Below are 23,829 nucleotides of genomic sequence, written 5' to 3' on the forward strand. Positions count from 1 at the left end.
TACTTGATGATTCTATTTTTGTTTTATTATTCTGAATCTGCACAGTAAATACAGTTATCAAATAAATGTAGAAGTAGCAGAACATTTAAATACTCAAGTATAACTTTATCAAAATTTTACTTTAGTACAGCACTTGAGCAAATATACTTAGAGTCATCAAAAAATATGTTCATGTTTTATAGTAGAGAAAATACAGGGACTTGGATATAAAAAAGCCTACTCAAAAATGACTTTTTTGACACATATTTAGTAAGTAAAAATAGATAAATAAATAAACAACACAGGATTAGAACTTGGGACATGTTATTAATTTCTTTAAAGCATTTAAGTTCACTACTAAATGAATAGACTATTCTATTTGCAATGCCTCTGTTTGTAATGCATTTAAAAGGGCACATGTAAAAGGGGTTTAAGCCTTGGAATTAGCAAATAAGTAAACAGGTAAATAATCTGTCTTTGTGCTCAGTACCATTTCAACAGAATACATGCTGTTGATGAAAACTGTGGTCCTCCAGTTTTCCTTCTCTAAGGTAGGCCTCCTGCCAGCTCAGTGGTAGTAGCAAACCAGTGCAGCATGAATGCCATTGTTTATCTATGAAGACAAGTAGCAGCCAATGCGTGTCTGTCATGTTTCAGTTTTTACCACGCAGAACAAGTATTCTTGGATTACACAATCTAAAATCTCACAGACACAACCACAGATTTAAGTCCACCGTCTGTCTTGTCAAGTGTGTCCTAGAGCTGATCCAGCAGATTCCTGGATTCTGCTTTAACTGTTAAGGAGGATAATGATTAATCCTCAATCTACCCTTGAGTGTGATGGTAAAAACCAATGAAGAGACACGAGGTCATTGTCAGCAAGCTATCACGTTACAGCAATGTCATAAAATGGTACCAAGCATACATGTAAAGGCTTAGGAATTCTTAAAAGAGGATTGTAAATGAATGCCTCAAATGTCATCATAAGGTCTCTTCCATTGATCAATACATAAAATACATTTTATGCCATGTTTCCATAAGCCTTTATGCAATGGTTGCCCAACACCCATAAGGGGTAAACTAGCATCCATCATAACAAGCCTAGAAATGTTGATGGAGGTCTGATGTTGGCCAAAATAATACCCTATAAGCTTTTTACGCATTTGCAAGTGAAAAGTGCAGTTTTTCAATATTTTCTTTCAGGGCTGCTTTATTTTCTCTATTTATTAATCTGCTGATTATTTTCCCAATTCATTGATTCATCTTTTTGTCTATAAAATGCCCATTATAATTTACCAGAGCCAAAGCTAAGACATTCACATTTCTTGTTTTGTCTAACCAACAGTCCAAAGCCCAAAGATATTCAGTTAACTATGATATACGACAAAGAAAAGCAGCAAATGTTCACATTTGAGAAGCTGGAACTATTGAATATTTGGCAAATTTTGCTGGAAATAATTCATAATTTCTGTCCATGGTCTAACAATGATTATACTAATTGTTTCAGCTCTATTTATGTTTTGATTGGGGTTTTTTCTCATGTGTTCATGTGTAAACCTTTGATCGTGGCAAAGTTTGTGACGTCCTTACCGCACCTGCTTGCTGCATCCTAAACAGTCACACTCATAAGGGGTAAATATTGGTAGGCACGGCTAGGACAGGAAGCTCCATGCCAACAATGGAGCGGCAGCACTTTGCGTCCGGTGATGGCGGGGGTATCTTTCCTCCCTTTTGGACATTCTGTTCCTGCTGTGCTTTGAGTCCCCGGCTGCTCTCCGAAAAGAGTTTCCCAGGCTCATGTCCTCTTTTCAAAAACCATGCAGGGTTTTCGTTGCCAGGGGACAAGGCCAAAGAACGAAGCATGCCATCAGTGGTCAGTGTTTTGTCATTCATGGATCCAGGGTCATTACACAAAAAAGTGGAGCTAAAATGACAAATTTGGAGCTGAAATTTCAAATCTGTTGGATTTTAATTATATTACAAAGAGCCTATTAACATTCAAAGCTGCTATTAGTCGAGTAGAGAAAATTCCCTTTGATGCAGAGTGAGTTTCCTTTTCCTGACAAAGTATGGTGCTGTTGTCTTGCAATGCTTTTTACAATGACAAGGCTAGGGGTCCTTGTTCATTTTCAGAACAGGACTCAACTAATAATTTTGCTGTATTGTAGGTCCAGACTCATAATTTCTTCCATATTTACCCAAGAAAGCAGGTCTATTTTAACAATCTCAAAAAAATGTTTATGTCTCTACACTTTCTCCCAAAGGACTTCTGTTATTTTAATGGATGACACTACAATTTTTTTAGCACACTTTAAACCATTATGATCTGTGCCTCTTGTACAGTACATGTATAGTCATGGTTACAGCAGACACCATCCAGCACTCATCTATATGGCATCTGTCTTCCATTTAAGTTGAGCAGTTAACTTGGCAACTATTTTGATAACCGATAAATCATTTGAGTTTGATTTTAAAGCTGAAATATCAAACATTTGCAGGTACCAGTGAGGAGTTTCTGCTTTTCTCTGTCTCAGATCATTTTAAATGTAATACCTTTTTTGATTGATGGTTGGACAAAACAAGCAATTTAAAGACTTGAAATGTTGTAAGAGGCATTTCCCCAATTTTCTGACATTTTAGACATAATGAATCATTGATTAGTCAAGAAAATAATCAGCTGATCAACTAATAAGGAAAATAATTGTTGTAGATTTTTACATTCTTTAAATGTTGTAGGCTAATTACATAATGCAGGCAATATTCAGTGAAACAACTGTAGGGTAGAACAAGTGCTATTACCATTACTACATAGGACAATCATAATTGGCTAGAAGGTAGAGGGAAATTCACCCAGAATAGGAACTGTGAAATTGGGATCCTACTCATTTTACATAGGGGCATGTGAGCAAATGTAATGACATCACATGTAAGAGTCTTACCTTTGCAACCAAAGACAATTATAACAACTATATCTATTCTATAATATTATCATACATATTTTAATGTGCAATTTTAAGGCATGCTTATATTGATATCACAAGGATATTCCAAAATATAATGGAGAATTAGTATGTAGTGGTGCTTTAACTTCATGATATCTTAATACATTTTTAGGACCTTATTTTTGTATTTCTTCTGTATTTTTTATTTTTACATGAAAATGTCCTGTATTGGTGAGCTTTAGGGAAAAAAATAAGCCTATAGCGTATTCTGATTAGAGTATGTGAATAATAGATGCAGTAATGACATGAGAGGATTGTGCGTTGGGGCGGATTTCCCCTTTACTCAGTCGGGGACTACAGCACTCAGCAGCATCAGCAGCTGAAGCGTCGTAGTAAAATGCGGTGCTCCTGAGAAAAGAGGAGGCGATAGACAGAAACAGAGTGAGACACAGAGAGAGAGAGAGAGAGAGAGAGAGAGAGAGAGAGAGAGAGGGAGGGAGAGAGAGAGAGAGAGAGAGAGAGAGAGAGAGAGAGAGAGAGAGAGAGAGAGAGAGAGAGAGAGAGAGAGAGGAGAGAGGAGAGCACCGGAAAGCACCCGGCAGAATATTTTTTTCCTTTAGAAAACAGAGGAGACCGGTCGTCCTCTCCTCCTCGGACATGTGGTTCACCCAGCAGCAGCAGTTGTAGCAGAAGCAGCAGCGGCGGCTGTGGCGGTGGTGGCGGCGACATCGCAGCGTAGCCTATACGTCTTTGGAGCTTCTTTTGTCCTTTATTTCTATTTTTTTGTGTGTGCTTCGGTAATGAGCTTGCTGGGGGCCTACAAGAAAAAGACCAGTTACGATGGCTATGAATCTTTGCAGTTGGTCGATAGCGGCGGAGATAGCTTCAGTGTCGGCAGAGGAAGCAGCAGCAGCAGCAGCGTCACACTGGCAGGCTCCAGAGCGACCACCCTTGGACCGAAAGCAGGCCCGCTGAGAGAGGACTGCAGCACCATGGACAGCTCAGGTAAGAGTACTCAACGCCTCCGGGAACTTGGATAGCGATTGCACGCCAACGTGAAGAGTGCTTGAGTATAACATGTAATGAGTTTACGCAGTAGCGTGGCCTGTAACTGTCCTGGTGAGCACAGGGGTAGCAGTGGACAACACAATGGCTAACAATAGTGAAAGTATACATTGATGCTATGCACCTCCTGGATTCCCCTCCAGGGCTCATGACTCCCAGACCCCACCTAAATGGCTATATTTGGCTATGCATGGCAGAACAGATTAAGACATGTTCTAGTGCCATTGGTTTGGTGTAAAATTTCTAAAATTGTCTGCATTATGTGTGTTCTTACATGCGGTGCTAACCAGTCCTGTACATCTCTGTTATAGGGTGACCAGTACCAAAGCATTTGACATACAGTTCAGACTAGACTTAGAAGTATGTTTAAGATATGTGTAAAGTTGGCTATACAAATTTGCATGAATGCTCATAATAATTATGTACACATATTAGCACATACTCTATTCTAGTGTCCATAATGTATTGAAATATGCAAAATTTGGAAGCAAATGTTTACAAATTTATTTTCCAGCCAGTTGTCAGTAATATAAACCACATTTCATAGCCTATTTAATATTGCATATGGGCTTTTAATGTAAAATTGTTCTACATTAGTAATCTCATCTAAGTAAGTTAAGAGAATAAATCTTGCTTCCGTTTTAGGCAGCAGAAGCACAAAATACTCTCAGTTGAGAAGTTTAGTCAATTGGCCATAAGTGATGGATTATAAAGCTAATGTATCTAATTAAAACTAAAATCTGTTTATCATTAATCTGATGACACATCCCGTAAATGCTTTATTGATTTCAGTTATAATAGGTCATTTGTTTTGACATAAATTTTGTCCTCTGGAAAAAAGCCTCTGGAAAAGGAAAAGGTTTTAAGACGTTACTACTGCGACCCTTGCTGCTGCCCACTACTACAATTACTACTGCTATAACTGTAATACTAATACTACTTAGTTTGTACGTATGTGTCATGCCAAACATTTGGCCCATCATATATGGGACACAGCTGTTTATCAAACATCAAAATAAACATCATGTATATCTGTTTAGTTTACCCTGATGAAGGGCTTTCCCCCCTCATCACCCAGGCTATCTCCAAGTAACTAATTTAAATGTTTAATATGTGAACAGCCAACTCAGTGTTTGTGCAACATCCATGTTTACCAAATCATTTTCAGTTTTTATCCTAAAGCATTGTGCCGTTTCCAGTAAAAAGGACAATATTACTGCTAATATTATAATATAATGACGGCAATTATAGTATTTGCAGTAAATGCAGGCTAATAGGGAAGTCTGTTACTTTGAGTATTTACAGTAAAGTGTAAAAGTACAGTTCACCTCACTGCAGTGCTCTGTGGAGTCAGCCAGCCTCCAGGGATGAACATTAGAGTGAAACAAAAGAAGCAGGATGAGGAGGGTGGCAGGGTCACTGAAGGAAGGGGATTTGGGTTGGTGGTGATGGAGGAGGGTGGGGGTGGAGGAGGGGGCTCCAGTGTCAGATGTCTGTCTGGTCTGCCCGGTCTTACGGATGGTCTCTTTCATGTACATGTGTGCCTTTTTTTGTATGTCTATGCATCCGTCTGTCCCATTCAAACACAGCCTGATACTGAAGGGTAACGGTTGGCACTCTAGAAGAAGGGAGACACATTCATTGATCTTTCTGGCAACGACCAAGACCTCTCTGTTCTGTTGATGTCCGGCCGTCAGTGGCTGGGCTCTCTGTCTGCTGCTGTATTATCTGATGGAGCCTGTATCAGAGCCTTCCTCTGGTTTCTGTATTAGCAAGGTTTGTCACTGTATCTGGCACACCAGTCTGCACACTCCCACATCCATCTGGCCACGGGCAGAGAGGCACATAGACCAGCTAACACATTCACACAGATATACAGAGACATAGATACAACATAAAATAGAGGGAAAGCACATGATTTACAGGAGAGCAGAAATTTTGCTTACATGATTTCATTTAATTAATGGGACAGAAAAGAGGAAAAATATGCAAATTTAGATTTTACAATCTTTACAAAGTCTTACCTTTTTGGGCCTCTAACAGTTATTCTAATAAAAAAATGTCACAACTCATAGAAATATTTAACCTTTGGTATCACAAGCAGTTACTGCTTCATATTAAAGGGTTCCCAGCCAAAAAACGAACCACTGGTCCAGACTATATATCAACTTCCTCAATGCCAGTTGGTGTTTACTAGCAATAACAGCTAACAACTGGGAGTACCACTTTGGATTCATAGCCTGTTACTGCATTATAGAATACCGTATTTTAAAGATTGTGTGAAAGTGATCCTTATTGCATTAGCAATTGTGGCCTATTAGCCCTGGCTCATCATCTAGCTAGGGTACTACGAGCAACATCAATCTTCAACATGATCTCCAGCTCTGCTCATTTCTCAACAATATTACTTTACGTATTTCGCTGTGAATAAGGCAGGTGTCTCCCCTCTAAGTGGCCTTGTTTATATTTTGTTTTTTTTAGTAGTAAAACCAGCCTGACTCTCAATGTGATGGATTCAGTTTGTTAAACAGCTATTAACATACTGCAGTTTTGTGGCGCCCTGGTGGCCTATAGGAGTTAGGGGGCTGAACTTGAGCCGCAACATCCCATATTTGAGTCTGTCTTGGAGCCTTCATTGCACATTGTTCCCCCTCTCTCTCTCTCTCTCTCTCTCTCTCTCTCTCTCTCTCTCTCTCTCTCTCTCTCAACTCATTGCCTGTCATCTTGCTACGGTGTAAAGACATTTATGAGCTTGCTGGGACACTACAGGTGTAGGACACCACTTATATCGAGCAAAATCATGGATGCCATAATTTGGTCCCTTGTTTTGCAAATAACAATGTTTAGTAATGTTTAGGATGCACAATCTATTTTGCAGAATGCTTACAAAAATGCTTGTAGTCTTGCTTGAGGATCCAAGGTCAATCCAGGCACGTGTTCGCCTCTATAGTTTAAAACTAGGCCAAGCATTTGTAAAGGTATCAAAATATTGTGAATGTGGAAGAGGAATTTCAGAATGTCAGATCTTTTATACCAAAATGTTCTTTGAGTGTTTAACTGTTAGCTTGCACCTACAGTTGCAGTCACATCTTTTAATAACGTGTCATGTGTTTAGCAGCCTGTAAGACCTTGCTTGCCATTCAAAGCACTGGAATTCTCTCAGTAGATGATTAGGCAAACACAACCTTGTCTCATCAGCAGCATCTATAATTAAGCAGATTAGATTCCGGGGTTGACGCTGCAGTCATTCTGGTCCAGGACACAACGAGGCCCGGCACAGTGTAGTAGTAGCACTGAGATCTAGTGCAGTGCAGTGCAGTGTGTTTGCTTGTCAAGTTTTATTGTTGTGTGCATGCATCCATCTGTGTTATTCACACCAAGCTGGACATTGAGGGAGAAATGTTTGTGGCTGTAGGAGGAAGGAGACATATTCAGACAGCCCACTGATCCCTCTAGACATAACAAGAACTGTCTTTCTTTTTTCCTCTCCCTCAGTCATCTCTCTCTCTCTCTCTCTCTCTCTCTCTCTCTCTCTCTCTCTCTCTCTCCCCCTCTCTGTTGCTATTGGTCGACTCTGTGAAAGCGATAGGAGGCGGTTGAGGAGGGAGGAGGGGTGAGCTATTGGCCTGGTCCTGTTTTTTGTGGAACAGTTCTAGTGAGATTTATCTGTAGCACATTCTTTCCTTCATCATAACAGATGCCTCTTTACCTGTGCAGGCATCGGAACATGATTGTCAGATCCAGGTCAAGCTCATATAGCTCTTGATTTCAAGGCAGAGCAGGATGCAGGTTTTCCTAATACTCCCTGTCATGCTCACTGGCTGGGAAATTTGCATAGTAAGAAGGTTAAAAATAGACCAAAATGTGCAGGTGAAATTACAATATTGCCTGAAGAATGCAAAGGGAGCATTTTAGTTTCAATATAGTTAACATAATTAAGGAATAGTTCAACATTTTGGGAAATACGCTTACTCTCTTTCTTGTCGAGAGTTAGTTGAGAAGATTGATATCACTCCACAGTTAAGATAAAGCAACATCTCACAGCCTGTTAGCTTAGCTTAGCATTGAGACTAAAAAGAGGGGGAAACAGCTAGCCTGGCTCTCTCTAAAGATAACAAAATCTGCCTTCAGACTTCATTTTTGTATGGATAAAACAAACAAGATCTAACGTGTTAATTAGTGTGCTTTAGAGCTTTGGAGGTGATAGTAAGTGGATTTTGACCTTTTGGACAGAGCCATGCTAGCTGTTTCCTCCTGCCTTTTTGCTAAGCAGCTGCTGGCTGTAGCTTCATATTAGTGTGCAGACATGAGAGTAATATTGACCTACTTATCTAACCCTCTGCAAATGAAGGTTAAATGGTGATTGTATGGCATTAGCCCAGGATACAATCAACACATTAAGTGATATAGAAGTACATTCAATCAACAGTATTAACAGGGTTATTCTTGATTTATTAGACATACAAAGTATGTGTTTTTTTTTTATTGGGAGGCTCAGCTTTCACTGCATGTTATCTTCATTTGTTTTCTCTTACAAAGTGTTGACACTTTCTGCTTTACAGATAAATAAAGATGAAATGCCAGAAGCACACACAAAATATTCACCTCAAAAGCCAGGGACAATACATCTGTGCACAGTTTCACAAGATGTAAAAAATGAAGCCTGCTGTTAGCTGAAGGTTTCAAGGTTTAAAGACACAGTGATAAAGTCAGTGGTGCAGTATTCTAGGCTTTAATCATTTTTTGGTCCTTTTATATTGTGCTTACATGCTCATGTTTCCAGGTAACAATATCATACTACACATACAACAGTTGAGCCAAGTATGGTTTGTTGTTACTGACAGAACTTTAGTTCCTTTACTTTTAGTTTACTTTACTTACTGACCAGTTGTTTAGTGTGCTGTTCAGTGTATTTACTCAGTTGTAGTTTTATGCTCCTTTCTATAAATAAAAAAATGCTAATAAAAAACACTATCAATAAGGTGAAAATAAAGCTATTTTGTGTTGCTTTAATAAAGTTGGAGGATTTAAAACAAAAACAGCAGAGGTTTATATATCTAGACTTTCATCCAATAGTATGAGTCAACCTCCAAAAACACTGGATTCCTACAATTCCCATGAACTCTGCATTCCAAGTACATAACAAAGGTTTCCTGTTTAAATGTTGAAGTCTCAAGTCCAATTTGAGCCCCCGATGACATATTAAATTTGTTTTGAGGTACTGTATTTAACCTTTCCTAATGCAGCAAATCACTTCAGTCACTGTGTGAGTGCCTATTCAGTTAACAGTGGTAATCGTGTATGCCATAGGCAAAGTTCCATTTGAGTTTTGGAAGTTTCTGAGGATCATATGCTGGATGAGTTCAACAAGCAGGAGCTTTATTCTTCAGAACAGAATCCCTGTCATTTCAGTTCCTGTGCAGTCAGAGATGAAAAGTCTAAATTTGAGGACGGGATGGAGTGAACCAGTCAGGGAAAGAGAGAGGACCGGAGGGATCAAAAGTAGACAAGTAGTGAAAGAGTTTATCAGTTACTGTTTATGATTAAACGGGAAACACTGTCTCAGCAGCCAGCAGATTTCCTCAGAGACAGTGCTTGTTATGTCTTTGTAAGTGCGAAAGTCTGCTGTTAAAATCAATCAAAAGTGTGCCCCTCCATTGCACCACAAAATCATCAAGATTTTTATCTAAAAAAAAAACTGGCACATCTCAGAGGATTTTCTTCTGCAAAAAACTTGGAAATTAGTGTGATAACATCAGCATTATACGTGAGGAGATACTAGGTAGGGCATGGCCTGCATCCACATCTATGAGACCTGAGCTTGACCCAACATTTGAATTTGGTTATTTCTTTATTAAAGAGAAGGAGATATGATTGTTTTGGACACACATAATGGCTTTCTCACATAGGAAGAACAACTTATCTGGAAATAATAATATAATATAACTAATAGGTCCACACAGAAAAAGGCTCAGTGGCCCTCCAGCATGAAGCAACAGTGGCCTGTAATAGCCAACTAGCTATTCCTCTTAGGTTTTGTTCTTAGTGGCAATAACATCAAACAAATTGCAGGCAACTTCCAGCTAATGACACTGTACTATCTCATCGTATGCCTCACCTCGATGTCATGCTCAACTTGACCTCTTATTGGCTGGATGAACATCGGTGGTAACTTTCTTTCTAGCTGAACTAATTGTGAAACAAGATTTGCTCACATTACTGACGGTAAGCTTTATTTACAGTTGTGCATTATGGGGTAACAGTGTAGAATGAATCCTACGCACACAGCCGATGTAGCTATGCAGTACGGTACGCTAAAGAGATACTATGGTCAGCATGGGCTGCTTGTGTTTTCTCCTATAAGTTTTTGATGGGAATAGAGATTGTTGATAGTGAACACAACATGAAGCAAGTTGAAAAAAGGCTCCTTTTCAGTCACACACAACTAGCAAAGCCATTTCCACTTAAACCTTCTGTTCACCGTGAATGTTTACGAAAGAACCTCAACACTGTGTCATGAAACAAGGCGGATCTTCCCACTGTCACTCTCATATAGTAAATGTAAGAAAGTAAACACAGCTATTGATGGCTCGCGTGACTATTAAAAAATAGTTGGTTTGTGCATGATGTCTCGCTAGTGACGATTCCTTCTGACCAATCAGTGGTCTGCAGGGTTTTAATTTCATCTTTTAGTATGAGCTCAGGTCGCATGGAACCTCGACTTAGGTGGTACCAAAAAAGGTACCAGGTACTATCCATCTTTTGCTAATGGAAATGTGAAAAAAAAAAATTCTGATGTGTAACAAACTAAAGTGAACTTCTTAAACATATTATATAAAATATTATAATATAATTAAAGCATGATACAGTCAGATCATGTATAATACATCTGGGTGGTGTTTCAGTGCTGCTATCAGGTGAAATCTGACGCTAAACTATTGGTCATAAATCACCTTTAGCTTTCCGGACTTTTTTTCCCCACCATTTGACATTAAATATCCTACTTTAAAACTTTTTTGATTTTTTTAATAAATTATATTATGAAATAACTAAACCCAAACTCTATCTGAGCAAACAGCTGATTACCACTGAATGGTCCAACCCAAAACATGCCTCATGTTTAATGTCTGTACTGCTAAGTTACATCTCAAGTGAAGCCATTATAGTTGGTACATGTATGTGTGGATACATGAAGGAGAAGGACAGAGAAAGAGAGAAACGAGAAAATCTCATATCACCACAGAGGTGCTGACTAAGATGACACTTGGTTCTTTTGCAACACACACACACACACACACACACACACACACACACACACACACACACACACACACACACACACACACACACCTCCAGATGGAATGCATTTTATTATGTGTCTTGTCTCTTGTGTCCTTGTCCATCATTCCTTCCCACCTACATGCGTGTTATGCAGTTACTCATATGTTCATCACTGAAGTCAATTGAAAACCTCTAAACTCCAGTTTATAATTAAAGGATCACATTTATTTATGTGGACATTGCATACATTCTTAAACAACATTTTCTGCATAGAACAACAGCAATTCTTTTTCTATTGAAAAAGTAAGATAGCAAGGTTTTTTTAATCTGTGCTTTTACATGGAAGTGTGCCTCTCCGTTGGCATCCTCACTGTGTGTGTATTTTGTTTCCCTGTGGATTCTGATTGACTAAAGGTTCTCTGTCCCCAGAAATGGATGCCAATTATGGCGGAGGACTGTTGGATATGGTGAAGGGAGGAGCGGGGAAGTTCTTCAGCAACTTCAAGGACAACTTGAAGGACACGTTGAAAGACACCTCCACCAAGGTCATGCATCAGGTTGCCACGTAAGTTAGCGCTGCATTCATGCACGATGTACTGTACTACTGCATAACACCCGCTGGTAACTGCATGTTTGTTGAACTACAGCTACAATAATGACTGCTGCCATACTTAGCTTTCGTTCTGGTTTGAAAGACCAAGGTTTGGAGACATTTTTGCACAATACGGGATAACTAAGCCTTACTTGTGATCAAGGCATTTTGCATTAACACTTTGCGTTACAGCGAAGTGTGTTCCTCCATTCAAATCCAATTTCAATAGCATCGGTACAAGCTCCGGACAGACTACGCTCTTCTCTTTTTTGCTGTATAATTTGTTCGCTATGTGCACTGCTCTTGCCTGCAAAAAACTAGGGCAGTCTCATACGTCCAGGAGAAAGGAAAGACAGGAGCAGAGCTACGTTTGTAGTTGTGATTCTGCAAAACTAGGCATAGTATGTAGAAATATTTGATTTTTTTTTTTTTATCCCAGACACAGCACTTTGTTAACCTACATTGCATAGTCTTATTTTATTTTATTTTCCTTAAGCTTCTGCATCCTTATCCTATTTTGTCTTTTTCAGATTACAGTAATAAAATCTGGTCACAAGCTCCGTTCTTTTAACCCTTTCTTTCCAAACTAATCAGGATAGTCTTAGAAATCAGAAATCAGAAATAGATTTATTGCCAGGGAAGTAGCACTTACTAGGAATTTGCTTTGGTTGATGGTGCATGCATAAAAATAATAATATATAATAAACAAACAATCAATACAGAAACAAATAACACATACATAAATACATACATACATACATACATACATACATACAACTATTTAACACTAAGAAGGAAAAAAGAGATGAGAGTATGGTTAGTGCAGGATGTACAAAAATGTAGAGGGATGTGCAAAAAGTTCAGGATATATAGAATGTGCAGAGGACAGGATGTAGGATTAAGGTTCAATGTCAGTGGGGGTCTGGGGATTTGTTGGTGAGGCTTACTGTTGAGGGGAAGAAACAGTTTTTATGGCGTGAGGTTTTGGTCCTGATGGACCGCAGCCTCCTGCCAGAGGGGAGGGGTTCAAACAGTTTGCGTCCGGGGTGAGGGATCGGCTACAATCTTTCCTGCCTGCCTTAGCATGCTGAAGGCATACAGGTCCTGGAGAGATGGCAGTTTACAGCCAATCACCTTCTCAGCAGAGCGGATGATACACTATGGTGATGGAGCCGGTGAGAAAGGACTCAATGATTGCAGTGTAGAAGTGCACCATCATTGTCTTTGACAGGTTGAACTTCTTCAGCTGCTGCAGGAAGTACATCCTCTGCTGGGCTTTTTTGACGAGGGAGCTGATGTTCAGCTCCCACTTGACGTCCTGGGTGATAATGGAGCCCAGGAAGCGGAAGGACTCCACAATGTTGACTGTGGAGTCACCCAGGGTGATGGGAGTGGGTGGGGCTGCTTCCTTCCTAAAATCCACAACCATCTCCACTGTCTTCAGAGCATTTAGCTTCAAGTTCTTCTGACTGCACCAGATCACCAGGTGGTCAATCACCTGCCTGTAGGCGGACTCATCCCCACCAGAGTTCAGTCCAATGAGTGTAGTGTGTCATCCATGAACACTACACTCCCTTTAGAGGACAAATAACACAGGTTGAGGTGGTGCAAGTGCTACAGTATCGCCTGCAATTTGCTTGTCTGTGTTTAGGTCTGAAAGTGCCAGTGCCACAGCTCTGTAACTTGGTTGGACCTGGTTCATATCAAGACACTGTGTGAGGGCTTTAAGGCCTCTTTACACTGTGTGAATGCTGGCTGTCTCATTGACAATTGTGAGATTAATGTTGTGAAATATTTGGTTGGCAGATGGAAACGGTGGTCTTAGATTGCACTGTGAGACAGACAGTGATGCAGCCAAGCTTCGGGGAACAAACACAGCCTGTGTCAGAATCCTGACATTGAGGACTCCAATCCCACTATGTAACAACTGCTACAACCCACAAACCAAACAATCAAAATAGCATGAAACGACCAGAATACACTGGTGAATTAGCGTAATGCAACTGCTGAGAAACATATTTACCCCAAAGTCACGTTGCATAATTGGCAACTGAGTCCACAGTTTTTATTTTTGAGAGCGCTATGGCCAACTTTGCTACATGTTCCAAACATGAGAGCCGTGATAATGAATGACGCAAGTTGATGCCACAATATAACATGTAGTAATTACTAACTGAATGTTGTTTCAGCTGTCGACTACAATGTGAAGTGATTTTCCAAACACTTTAGAAGAGAAACAAAGAAGTGTGGATGGAGGGAGGCAGCAGAGTCTGGCACGGCTCGGTCGTCCCAGTATGTTTGTGCACAGGCATCTGTACAGGGCAGCACAAAGGGCCCTCTGTATTGTCAGAAACACACACAGCTCCTCTCTCACTATTGACTCAGCAAGTTTGATCGTTGTGTCTCCCCTCTTCTGCTCTTGGCAAACTCCCACTCTCCTGCCCGGTCGGTCCCCTGGTGTTTTTCGGCCGCCTCTCATCTCGGCTCCACCTTTCCTCCTCTCCTCTCTTTGCCGTCTCTTCTCCTGGCTGAATTATTCATGACCATTCATTGTGCCAAACGGCCAGTGCACTGTTGATACAGAAGGATTCATTTCATTGGAGCCCTGCGTGTTTGTGTGTGGACTGTATAACTATGTGTGAGTGGGTGGTTGGGATAATGGGGCGGTGGGAGGCAGGAAACCGTGGCAACCGGCTGAAAGCCTCAGAACGGAAAGGTAGATGGACAGAGGTATATTAATGTGCCACAGCTTAGTGCAGTACACTTTAAAAGGTGCTTAGACAGACAGGCTTCTTTGGTGATCCTATGACAAGTGTCAATATTAACTATGCTGCTGTGATCTGACACACTGGAGAGTTAATTGTTAATTGTTGTATTCATAACATGTAATAGTTGTATTTAGAAATGGAAGGACAGAAGAGATGACTGTAACAACACAAGTGCTTTCTCAAGGATGGGGGAGGGGGTGGTTTATTGCCTTCATAAATAAATCAACATCTTTAGACTGAGCTAGATGCTTGACTATCTAGTAGATCTACAGAGCACATTTTAAGCATGACGGAAGGATTGTATAGATATAGTATCATGATATGCTGGGTCCTGCCCATTGACTGTCATTGGTAGTTTCCCTGTGTTGCTCCATGAAACTTGGAGACAGTCAGCTGTTAATAAGAGAGATACTGTATGATTAACAGCTGCAGGATCTAATGATGTATTCTTGAGAGGTCGGAAGCTCTCTTTCACCTTGCAAAAAAGGCTGCTCTGTCTCTTTCTCTGTCTCTCACACTGGTTTTCATCCATCCTCTCACTTATTTTCATTTGTTTTATTTGTCTGCATTACTACTACTAACACTCTGTTGATATCTCTCTTTTGTCTTTTTGGAATTCTTTTTCCACTAAATAACAGATTTTTTTCCAGTGGCCAAATCATGACATCAATTCAAGGAAGTCAGAATATGTTATTTCAGGATTTAGGACAATTTGCTTTAGATCATTCAACATGTTTTAAGACAGTTAATTGTAATAAGATATTCATTAAGATATTTATAATATCCCAGACAGAGAGAAAACAAGATTGCTTATGTATTTCAAGACTCAGACTGGTCTAAACGTAGGCAAAACAAAACAACACTGCAACACTGTTAAAGCTGCTCTCATCAATATTTTTGTATACAAAATGGATTAAAAGTCTATGTGTTATATGAAAGGGGTTGCTCAGTCACAAACACACACAGAATTATGATCCCACTCTGCATTTCCCCTCAGCTCCGGGGAGGTTTATAGCATCCTTTAGCTCATTGTTTTGGTTAGACAGTCCAACATAGTGGAGCGTCTAACAGCTAAAGAGACAGATATTTCCCCCAGGAGCTAAAAGGAGAGTGAATATTGGATTAACATTTATCAGGTGGACTCCAAATAAATGCTAATGTTGCTCTGTGTCTGATGAATGTGTAAATCGTAGACGGTAAAAAACGATGGACGACAATGTCTCCACTTACTCCCACTGTACAAAAGTGATGACAAAATAGCCCAGATACGGATACAGATGCGCTGCCATCTTGTAATTTTGGAGTCAGTCTAATATTTTGTCAAAGTTGTGTTTGTAGTTTTTTTGCGCTGCTCCAAAGTGGCCAAAAAATAAATGAATGTAGGTATCAGATGTAAAGTAGCAGGAGAATATTATCTTTTTCTTTGTTTTCGTTTTTTTCTTACTACCTTTAAGATGATGTATTGCTATGTGGTGGCCAGATTTTTATTCTAGTTACAAGAAACCTATTGTAATCTTTGTTTACCCTATCGGTAGAAATGTCTATTACACAATGTTCTGTTTTTATATAGGTTTTTTAGCTTGATACAAGGCAAACCCCCTGTGAGTTCAGTTGTTAGGCCCTTTTTTAACACCCCAACTAGACTTGATTGGTTCCTCTGTGCTTCTGTCTCATCTACATCCCAGGCAAAAGGCTGTTGCTGAATTATTTAAAGCAGCCTGCTTGTTTGTTTACCTGGCTGAATTTTTGCATGGAAACCAATCGGTCAACAACGCTCAGCTGTGTGTTCCTCTGTCTGTGAGATACACAATGGCGATGGAGTCTGGATGGCTGATCTGGTTTTGTGATAGGCGCACTTCGCCTTGGCCTCCACCCTCCCCCACCAAACACACATTCAGGCTCCCAGGGTCAGTGGTTTGCAGTGCAAACTAATATGGCCAGTGCTTTTCTGTTGCCTCTTATATTGGTTGTCATTCTCAACTTGAAAGTATCCATTATGAAGCAGATGAAGGATAGAGCATTTTGGAGCAAAGCATGCAGGGAATGTGGAAAACCCAAATCTAATTTCCATCGGGATCCAGCCCACTTACACTGTGTTTGTTTGCTTGAGAGAGAGAGAGAGTGTGTGTGTGTGTGTGTATGTGTGTGTGTGTGTGTGTGTGTGTGTGTGTGTGTGTGTGTGTGTAGTCACTGGAGACTCAAAGCACCTCTCCACTCATAATCAGCCCTAAAATGGCTTTCATGCTCCTGATGTTTACTTCCAGAAGAAACATAAACAACAGGCACTGTGGTGCTGGTGCTTGTGGGTATCTGCATGTGTGTGGTTGTTGTCACTCTTCTGCCCTCGCTATGCCTGTAATTACACTGCTATGCTGTGAGCTAAGCACACTTCCAATAAAGGTGAAAGATCAGTTGGACTGAAAACAATTGTGAAACTGTGACAACAGTATTGGACAATACATTGAATTATAGTGATTCAAAACTAGGAAAAGATGAGATACCCTAAACAAGAGCATTATTGTAAAAAACAAAGTACAGAACCAAGAGAACTAGATGTACAAACAAAGAGACTGACTTGTCGAATTAGTTGCATTGTCCCTTATGCCAGAAAAAAAAAACAAAACCAGTGAAAGGTCAATATTAAAGCGTAACTCTCGCCAAAATGCAACCTAGGGTCTTTTTGTGAATGTACCTGAGTCAAACCTTCGTTTAAAAGCATAATTAGGATGGAACGCCACTTTTAAGATTTACCGTATTTCGGTCAAACGGCCTTTTGAATGGGAGTGCTAGGGGCACTTCTATGATAGCATCAAAATCACTATTGTTAAAACACTAAGAAGACTCGACACAACATGAAACTTTGCTCCAAGTATCACCAGGGTCTCTACACATGAACTCCAGCATTGAGAACATTGTTTGTGTACACAGAGTTTACTAAAAAGAAAGGTTTTGAACAACTCACTGTAGCTATGTCATCTAGCCAGTCAAAAATAGTCGAGGGAGGAGAGTAAAGATGGAAAATTCCTAAAGCTTAGTTCCATATAAATGCACGGATAATTTGTTGTTTTGTCATTAGTGAAAAACAATATTGACCTTGTAGTTGAAAAAGGAGCCGCATGTAAGAATGACATTTCCTCCTATGGAGTCCGTTCATTCGCATTCAGAGATTGATACTTTTTGACTGACAAGATGGCAGATAGTGTAATCAACAACTGCTAAAGTGAGTCGTTAAAACCTTTCTTTTTAGTAAACTCTGTGTACACAAACAATGTTCTCAATGCTCGAGTTCATGTGTAGAGACCCTGGTGATACTTCAAGCAAAGTTTCATGTTGTGTCGAGCCTTCTTAGTGTTTTAAAAATAGTGATTTTGATGCTATCATAGAAGTGCGCCTAGCACTCCCATTCAAAAGGCCATTTGACCGAAAAACGAAAATATGATAAATCTTAATAGTGGCGTTTCCGTCCTAATTATGCTTTTAAACTAAAGTTTGACTCGGGTACATTCACAAAAAGACCCTAGGTTGCATTGTGGCGAGATTTACTCTTTAAGTTCCCATAGGAAGTACATACAGTGGCCCTGAAGTGCAAATCACAACAGCAAATAGAAAACTGCAACAGCAAATCATAAAACACAATGGCAAATAGGAAAACATTTCAACAAATCATAAAACACAATGGCAAATAGGAAAACACGACAGCAAATAGGAAAACACGACAGCAAATAGGAAAACACTTCAATAAATCATAAAACACAACTACATTAACTTCTACTGGAAAAGGTAGGGCCTATCTAGCAGAGGACGGGCCCTCCTGATTGGACAGACAGACGGACCTTTTCCGATAGAAGTTAATTTGTTGAAGTGTTTTCCTATTTGCTGTTGTGTTTTCCTGTTTGCTGTCGTGTTTTCATATTTGCTGTCGTGTTTTCATATTTGCTGTCGTGTTTTCATATTTGCTGTTGTGTTTTATGATTTGTTGAAGTGTTTTCACATTTGCTGTCGTGTTTTTCTATTTGCTGTCGTGTTTTATGATTTGTTGAAGTGTTTTCCTATTTGCCATTGTGTTTTAGATTTGTTGAAATGGTTTCCTATTTGCCGTTGTGTTTTATGATTTGCTGTTGCGTTTTTCTATTTGCTGTTGTGATTTGCACTTCAGGGCCACCGTAAGTACAACATAGTTGATCTAACAAATGTACACAGAGTTTACCAACAGTAAAAAGTAAAATTAGTCAAAATACACAACAGTTATCCCAACATTAAATATGAACTGCTGCTTAGAATGTTGTGTTAGCAAAACATTAGTCCTGGACAGCTAGCTCCGTACCACACCTTGCAGTACATTTTAATTGGCTGTAGCTCTAACCTCAAGAGGTCAGGGAGACTGCTCATTTGCATACTCCATGGCTATTGGCCATGGCCATTTAAACTTGACACCTGACCTGCTTCTCTCCTTTAATAGCCCAGGAGCTATTTCAAGGGAGAAGCAGATTTACACAGCACACCCTGTAGAAAACTAATCGCTTCAATTTTGATCAGGACAAGATAAAATGGTAGAAATGAATTAAATTTTTTTTTAACATTCTTCAAACATTCCTCTTTTTCACCAAGGTAATAAACAATGGGTGTTTATAGCAACTCCACATAAAGGTAAAAGTAGTCAGTATACTGGCTTAAAAATAGGAGAATACAGTCCAGATACTTACCTTCCATGTCACTGTGAAAGCTGCAGTCTTCATTTTCACTCTGGGATAAACACACAGAATTAGATAAAAATAGAAACCTGAACTGTGGTCCAATTATTTAATTATGGAGGGCTTACAGACACAACATCTTTGATGGATTTAACTCAGGTTATTTGTTATATTAGCAGTTGTCTATGCCACACAACAATGAAATGATTTTTTTTCTCTTTAGGAATTACCATATAATACACATAACATCCAAAAATGCATTTATGTGCACTACAAAAAAAAAATCCCAAAACACAGTTAGCATGCTGTCACTCCAAAGCAGACCATTTAAGTAGCACAGCATTATATAACCAGGTCTAGGATTGCATCAGGGTCATATGGCACTTTTCCATGACCACACAGAGGGGATTGGCCCACATCAATCCTGCTTTGGGGATTTTCACAATAGGCAACAAGTCAACTCAATCTGATGCATATTAGCCTACTAATGTGTTTTGCATGGTAATTGCAGTGCAGCGGGTAGTCGAGTCATGCACTGCTGGGGGAAAACATTTTTGTAAATTACTTTAATGACTCTTTCATTACAAGAAATAAGAAGAAAACAATTTAATTCCATTTAAACAAACTCCTCTCCACTCTGCACCTGTTTTCATAGTGTTTCACAAGCATCGTTTTCCATCACTTCCATGGCGCAGCAGCAGTGGATTACTTGTATGCATGTGCACTGCAGCTGCTGTCAGAGATTTGAAAAAGAAAAAAAACTCCATATGGACTAGCTAAATTTAGAAACGAAAGTCAGTGATGCTCAATTGAAGAATTCACATATGGTATTCCTTTGATCCCGGCAGTTCAGCCTAATGTGGTAAAACTGAAAAAGACAACTTGCACACAGCCAGACACATGGAAGCTTCTGCTCTAAAGCCTGTTGAGTCTAATTACTTGGATATGCATGACATGCAGCCTGATGCACTGACAGCAGAGAAGCAGAGCTGGAGAACCTTTTGGATGCTGGTCATGACATTTTTCAACAACAGGGTATCTTTTGACTCTCCTGACTAAATGCTTAAATTGCTTGAAAACCATTAACACATGTGCCTGCTGTATAACAGTATACTTGTAATACACACAAAGGCATTTTGTTTCACGAATACTGTGCAAATTTCAAAGATTTGTTGAGGTGTCAGTGGACTCAGTCGCAGCCTTTTTGCTTGTAACATTGCTGAAGGTCGACATAAGGGCTGAAGGATTTGAGAAAAAGTCATGTTGCGATTTTTCAATACTGCAATATAATGGCACCTCTTGCCACCCAATGCAGAAGGAAAGGTTCAAGGGCTACTCACAACTATATTTTTTCCATATTAATGTAAAGGTTATAACACACCAGGGATAATTGAACCAGCCCATATTTTAGCATATACTGTGTTTTTGATTACAGAAATACATTTCAGTCAATCAATATATGAAGACATTTTGCAATGTACTACACTTGTAATTATCTCTCATTATTGCTCTCTCTTTTCTCTATGTCATGAGAATTGCATGGAAAGAATATTTGAAAATAAGCTTTAAAAATAATCTTTTTTTGTCGCAGGTACACTAAAGGGGAGCTGGACATTGCCTACATTACGTCACGGATCATAGGTAAAACACATTTAGTTGTAGCAAATGTTGTGGTATGTGGTGCATGTGTGAGGTGTGTGTGTAGATGCACTCTAACATTGTCACCAGAAATAATAAATTAGTCAATTGTCATTATTTTAAAAAAGCTGTATTTTAAAGCACCAAGTTAGTTTGAAATTTTAAGTGATTCTCTATTTAACATTTAAAAACCACCCATGTAAGCAACCATCAAAATACAAACAATTTTGTTAAATTATTATTTATTAAGAATTTAACACTCAAAACCTAGGACCATGTGAGTTTGGTTTGATCCGATTTGATTGACATTGACCAAACAAGCCAACAACTATCATTAGATTTGAATTCAAACATTGAAAATCATAATTGGTACATGGAAATACATACAATACATACGTACAAACAATACAGACACCTGCACCCTCAGCTTTCCCTCTGCCCTCATCTCTCATTTTCACATTGCTTCCAGCTTTACACGCTCATAAGTGTGGAGCAGCAGAAAGAACATAATCAGCTGGAAGCATATTTTAAAATTTTGATTCACTAATTGCAGAATAATTGTAGAGAAGGATAAAAGAAGGATTGTCAAAGTGTGAGCTTATCATATACATATGATGTATATGATGATATGCGTATGTAAATGTCAGCACCAACAGTGCATGAAACTGTTGAAATCATCCTGAATGATGGATTTTATTTTCAGTGATGACCTACCCCGCGGAGTCAGTGCAGATTGGCTACCAGAACCACATAGAGGACATTCGGTCCTTCCTCGACAGCCGCCATGCCGACCACTACACTGTCTTCAATCTATCACAGCGCAACTACCGCGGCGCCAAATTCTCCAATAGGGTGAGTGTGATACTGCCTCATGAAGCCACGGATGAAGCTGTTACAGATTTATTAGTTTATACGGTGTTAATATGAAGGAATTTTCTGTAATGATTTTTCACAGGTGTTTATCCATATTTAGATTTTTGGATTAACAGAAATGTCCGTGAACTTAATGGAAAAGGTACTGGTAATTTTCTGCCAGGACATTATCTGTTTTTCTACGAATTATTTCTTACAGCGTGGTTGCTGCACCATTTTCACTCCCTGGGTTATTGCAACACTAGAGTGAGATATGAGGACTTATTTTTACAGTTTGATAGCTATTTTTGGTTTGCTAGCATTTTAAGTGGGGACTGTTGCTACATCTGCTCATGAACTATGGAAGCACCCAGAGAGAAGCTTCTAATTAGGTTTACCCAATTCCACCTATCATTGCTTGTCACTTCTCTGTCGTTTAAGCTACAATGTATTTTTTTTCGCTGGGGAGAAAGTCGTCAAGGGAACTTTTAGTGACAAACCCACAGAGAAGTATCATCCAACTCTACAGTACCCAAAACCTTTACATAGCCTTTTAGCAATTTCCTTTTTATTTTTGTTTTACAGCCTGCAACATTTAGTTTTGGTTCACCCTCACAGCTGTCATCAGTGTTGCAGCTTTTTTTTTTAGATGCCCAGATAAAGCTGTGATAAACTTGCTGTATGTATGTACCTGTCCAGCACCAAACAGCAGACAGACAACGTTATCGACCAGTTTGTAAAGATAGTGTAACATTTAGCAGCTTAAGAGATATTTCCATCAGTAGTTGGAGGAGACCTTAAACAGAGAGAGTCAAAATTATATACATCGGCAATTGTTTGCCAACACGTTTGTAATATCAAAATTTATAAGTAATATTTTGTCAATAATGTGTTTACTACAGCTGCAAATTAATGCTAATGTAAATATCAACCTAAAAGGTGATAATATGTCATATTGTGTTACAGCTTGTTTCTGCTGCCCCCAAGTGGCCAAAATTCAGTTAATGCAGGATTAATATGTTGATTCCTTGCTTACCACTGGCTTACTTTAGCTTTCATTTAAGTGTTTAGCCAAGGGGGTAAGCGAGCATCCGCAAAGCGTACCTCCTATGGAGACATTTTGATGCTAACAAGCCATCACCTGCCGTTAGCATTCCATTGACTGCCATTCATTTTGGCGTCACTTTGACAGCGAATAACTTTACATCTGAAGCGTTTAAAGATTCTATTTGTCTGTTGTTTATTTCTAAAGAAACACGACAATGTATAAAAGGCTCCATTACCTTGTATCTCACGTAAAAATAGGCTAATGATTGTTTCATAACCATGCGGCATAGTAGACAAATTAACGTATAATCAGGAGAAGCTTGCAGGCAGTTTCGACTTACATTAGCTGTTTTAGTTTAATTATTAATGTTAACTAGCATTTTAGTTAGCAATAATTAGCCTGTGCCTATGTTATCTCCTTACATATACCTACGCTCTCCGTCTCTGCAAGATTCGGAATGATTGAGATTTCTCTTGGCACAGCTACCAGAAGACTTACAACTTTCAGACAGGTTGCTCACGTCACATCTACGTTGTCAAGCTCAGTTTGAGGCTGCGCAGTAACGCTCAGCCATCACCAGAAAAGTGCTTCTAATAGACTTCACTTGTCCATTAATTTAACTGTCTATGTGTTTAGCAGGTTGCTTGCTACTGTTACATATATTGTTTTTGCTAAGACTCATTGGGAGACCATCATACAGAGCAGAGAAGTAAAACAATATGTAAAAGTGGCTGAGAGCTTCAAAGAGCTGCAAAGTTAGGTGTTGTTTCTCAGTAGGATCAGCAGTGTAAGCAACTCAGTCACATTACAGAGTCATTATATTTTCATATAAAAAAGAAGGTTTAATTCAGACAAACACCATCTGAACTCATGACTATACAACTTCAAACTCAGGACGTTGGGTGCATTACTGCTTTAAATACTCAATGTTTAGTCAGATAATCCCAGTCAGATAATATATTACTGGCCTTTC

At 39.3% G+C, this 23,829-nt stretch overlaps 1 protein-coding gene across 10 annotated transcripts in view; it reads left to right on the plus strand.

Annotated features, from left to right (window-relative positions):
* dnajc6 (DnaJ (Hsp40) homolog, subfamily C, member 6) overlaps positions 1-23,829 on the plus strand; it is a 42,611-nt gene that overhangs the window by 1,410 nt on the left and 17,372 nt on the right. For 3 of the 10 annotated variants that reach the window (XM_031283898.2, XM_031283906.2, XM_031283902.2), the window contains exons 1-4: positions 3,501-3,926; positions 11,697-11,832; positions 20,910-20,959; positions 21,660-21,808. In XM_031283898.2, the coding sequence (XP_031139758.1) occupies positions 3,722-3,926; positions 11,697-11,832; positions 20,910-20,959; positions 21,660-21,808 (540 nt within the window). In that variant the 5' untranslated portion in view covers positions 3,501-3,721. Of the gene's footprint in view, positions 1-3,498; positions 3,927-11,696; positions 11,833-20,909; positions 20,960-21,659; positions 21,809-23,829 lie in introns of those variants that run through there. The other 7 variants (XM_031283905.2, XM_031283903.2, XM_031283901.2 and 4 more) reach the window with 5 other exon arrangements.

This window comes from Sander lucioperca, chromosome 11 (assembly GCF_008315115.2).
Source record: "Sander lucioperca isolate FBNREF2018 chromosome 11, SLUC_FBN_1.2, whole genome shotgun sequence".
Taxonomy (NCBI): domain Eukaryota; kingdom Metazoa; phylum Chordata; class Actinopteri; order Perciformes; family Percidae; genus Sander; species Sander lucioperca.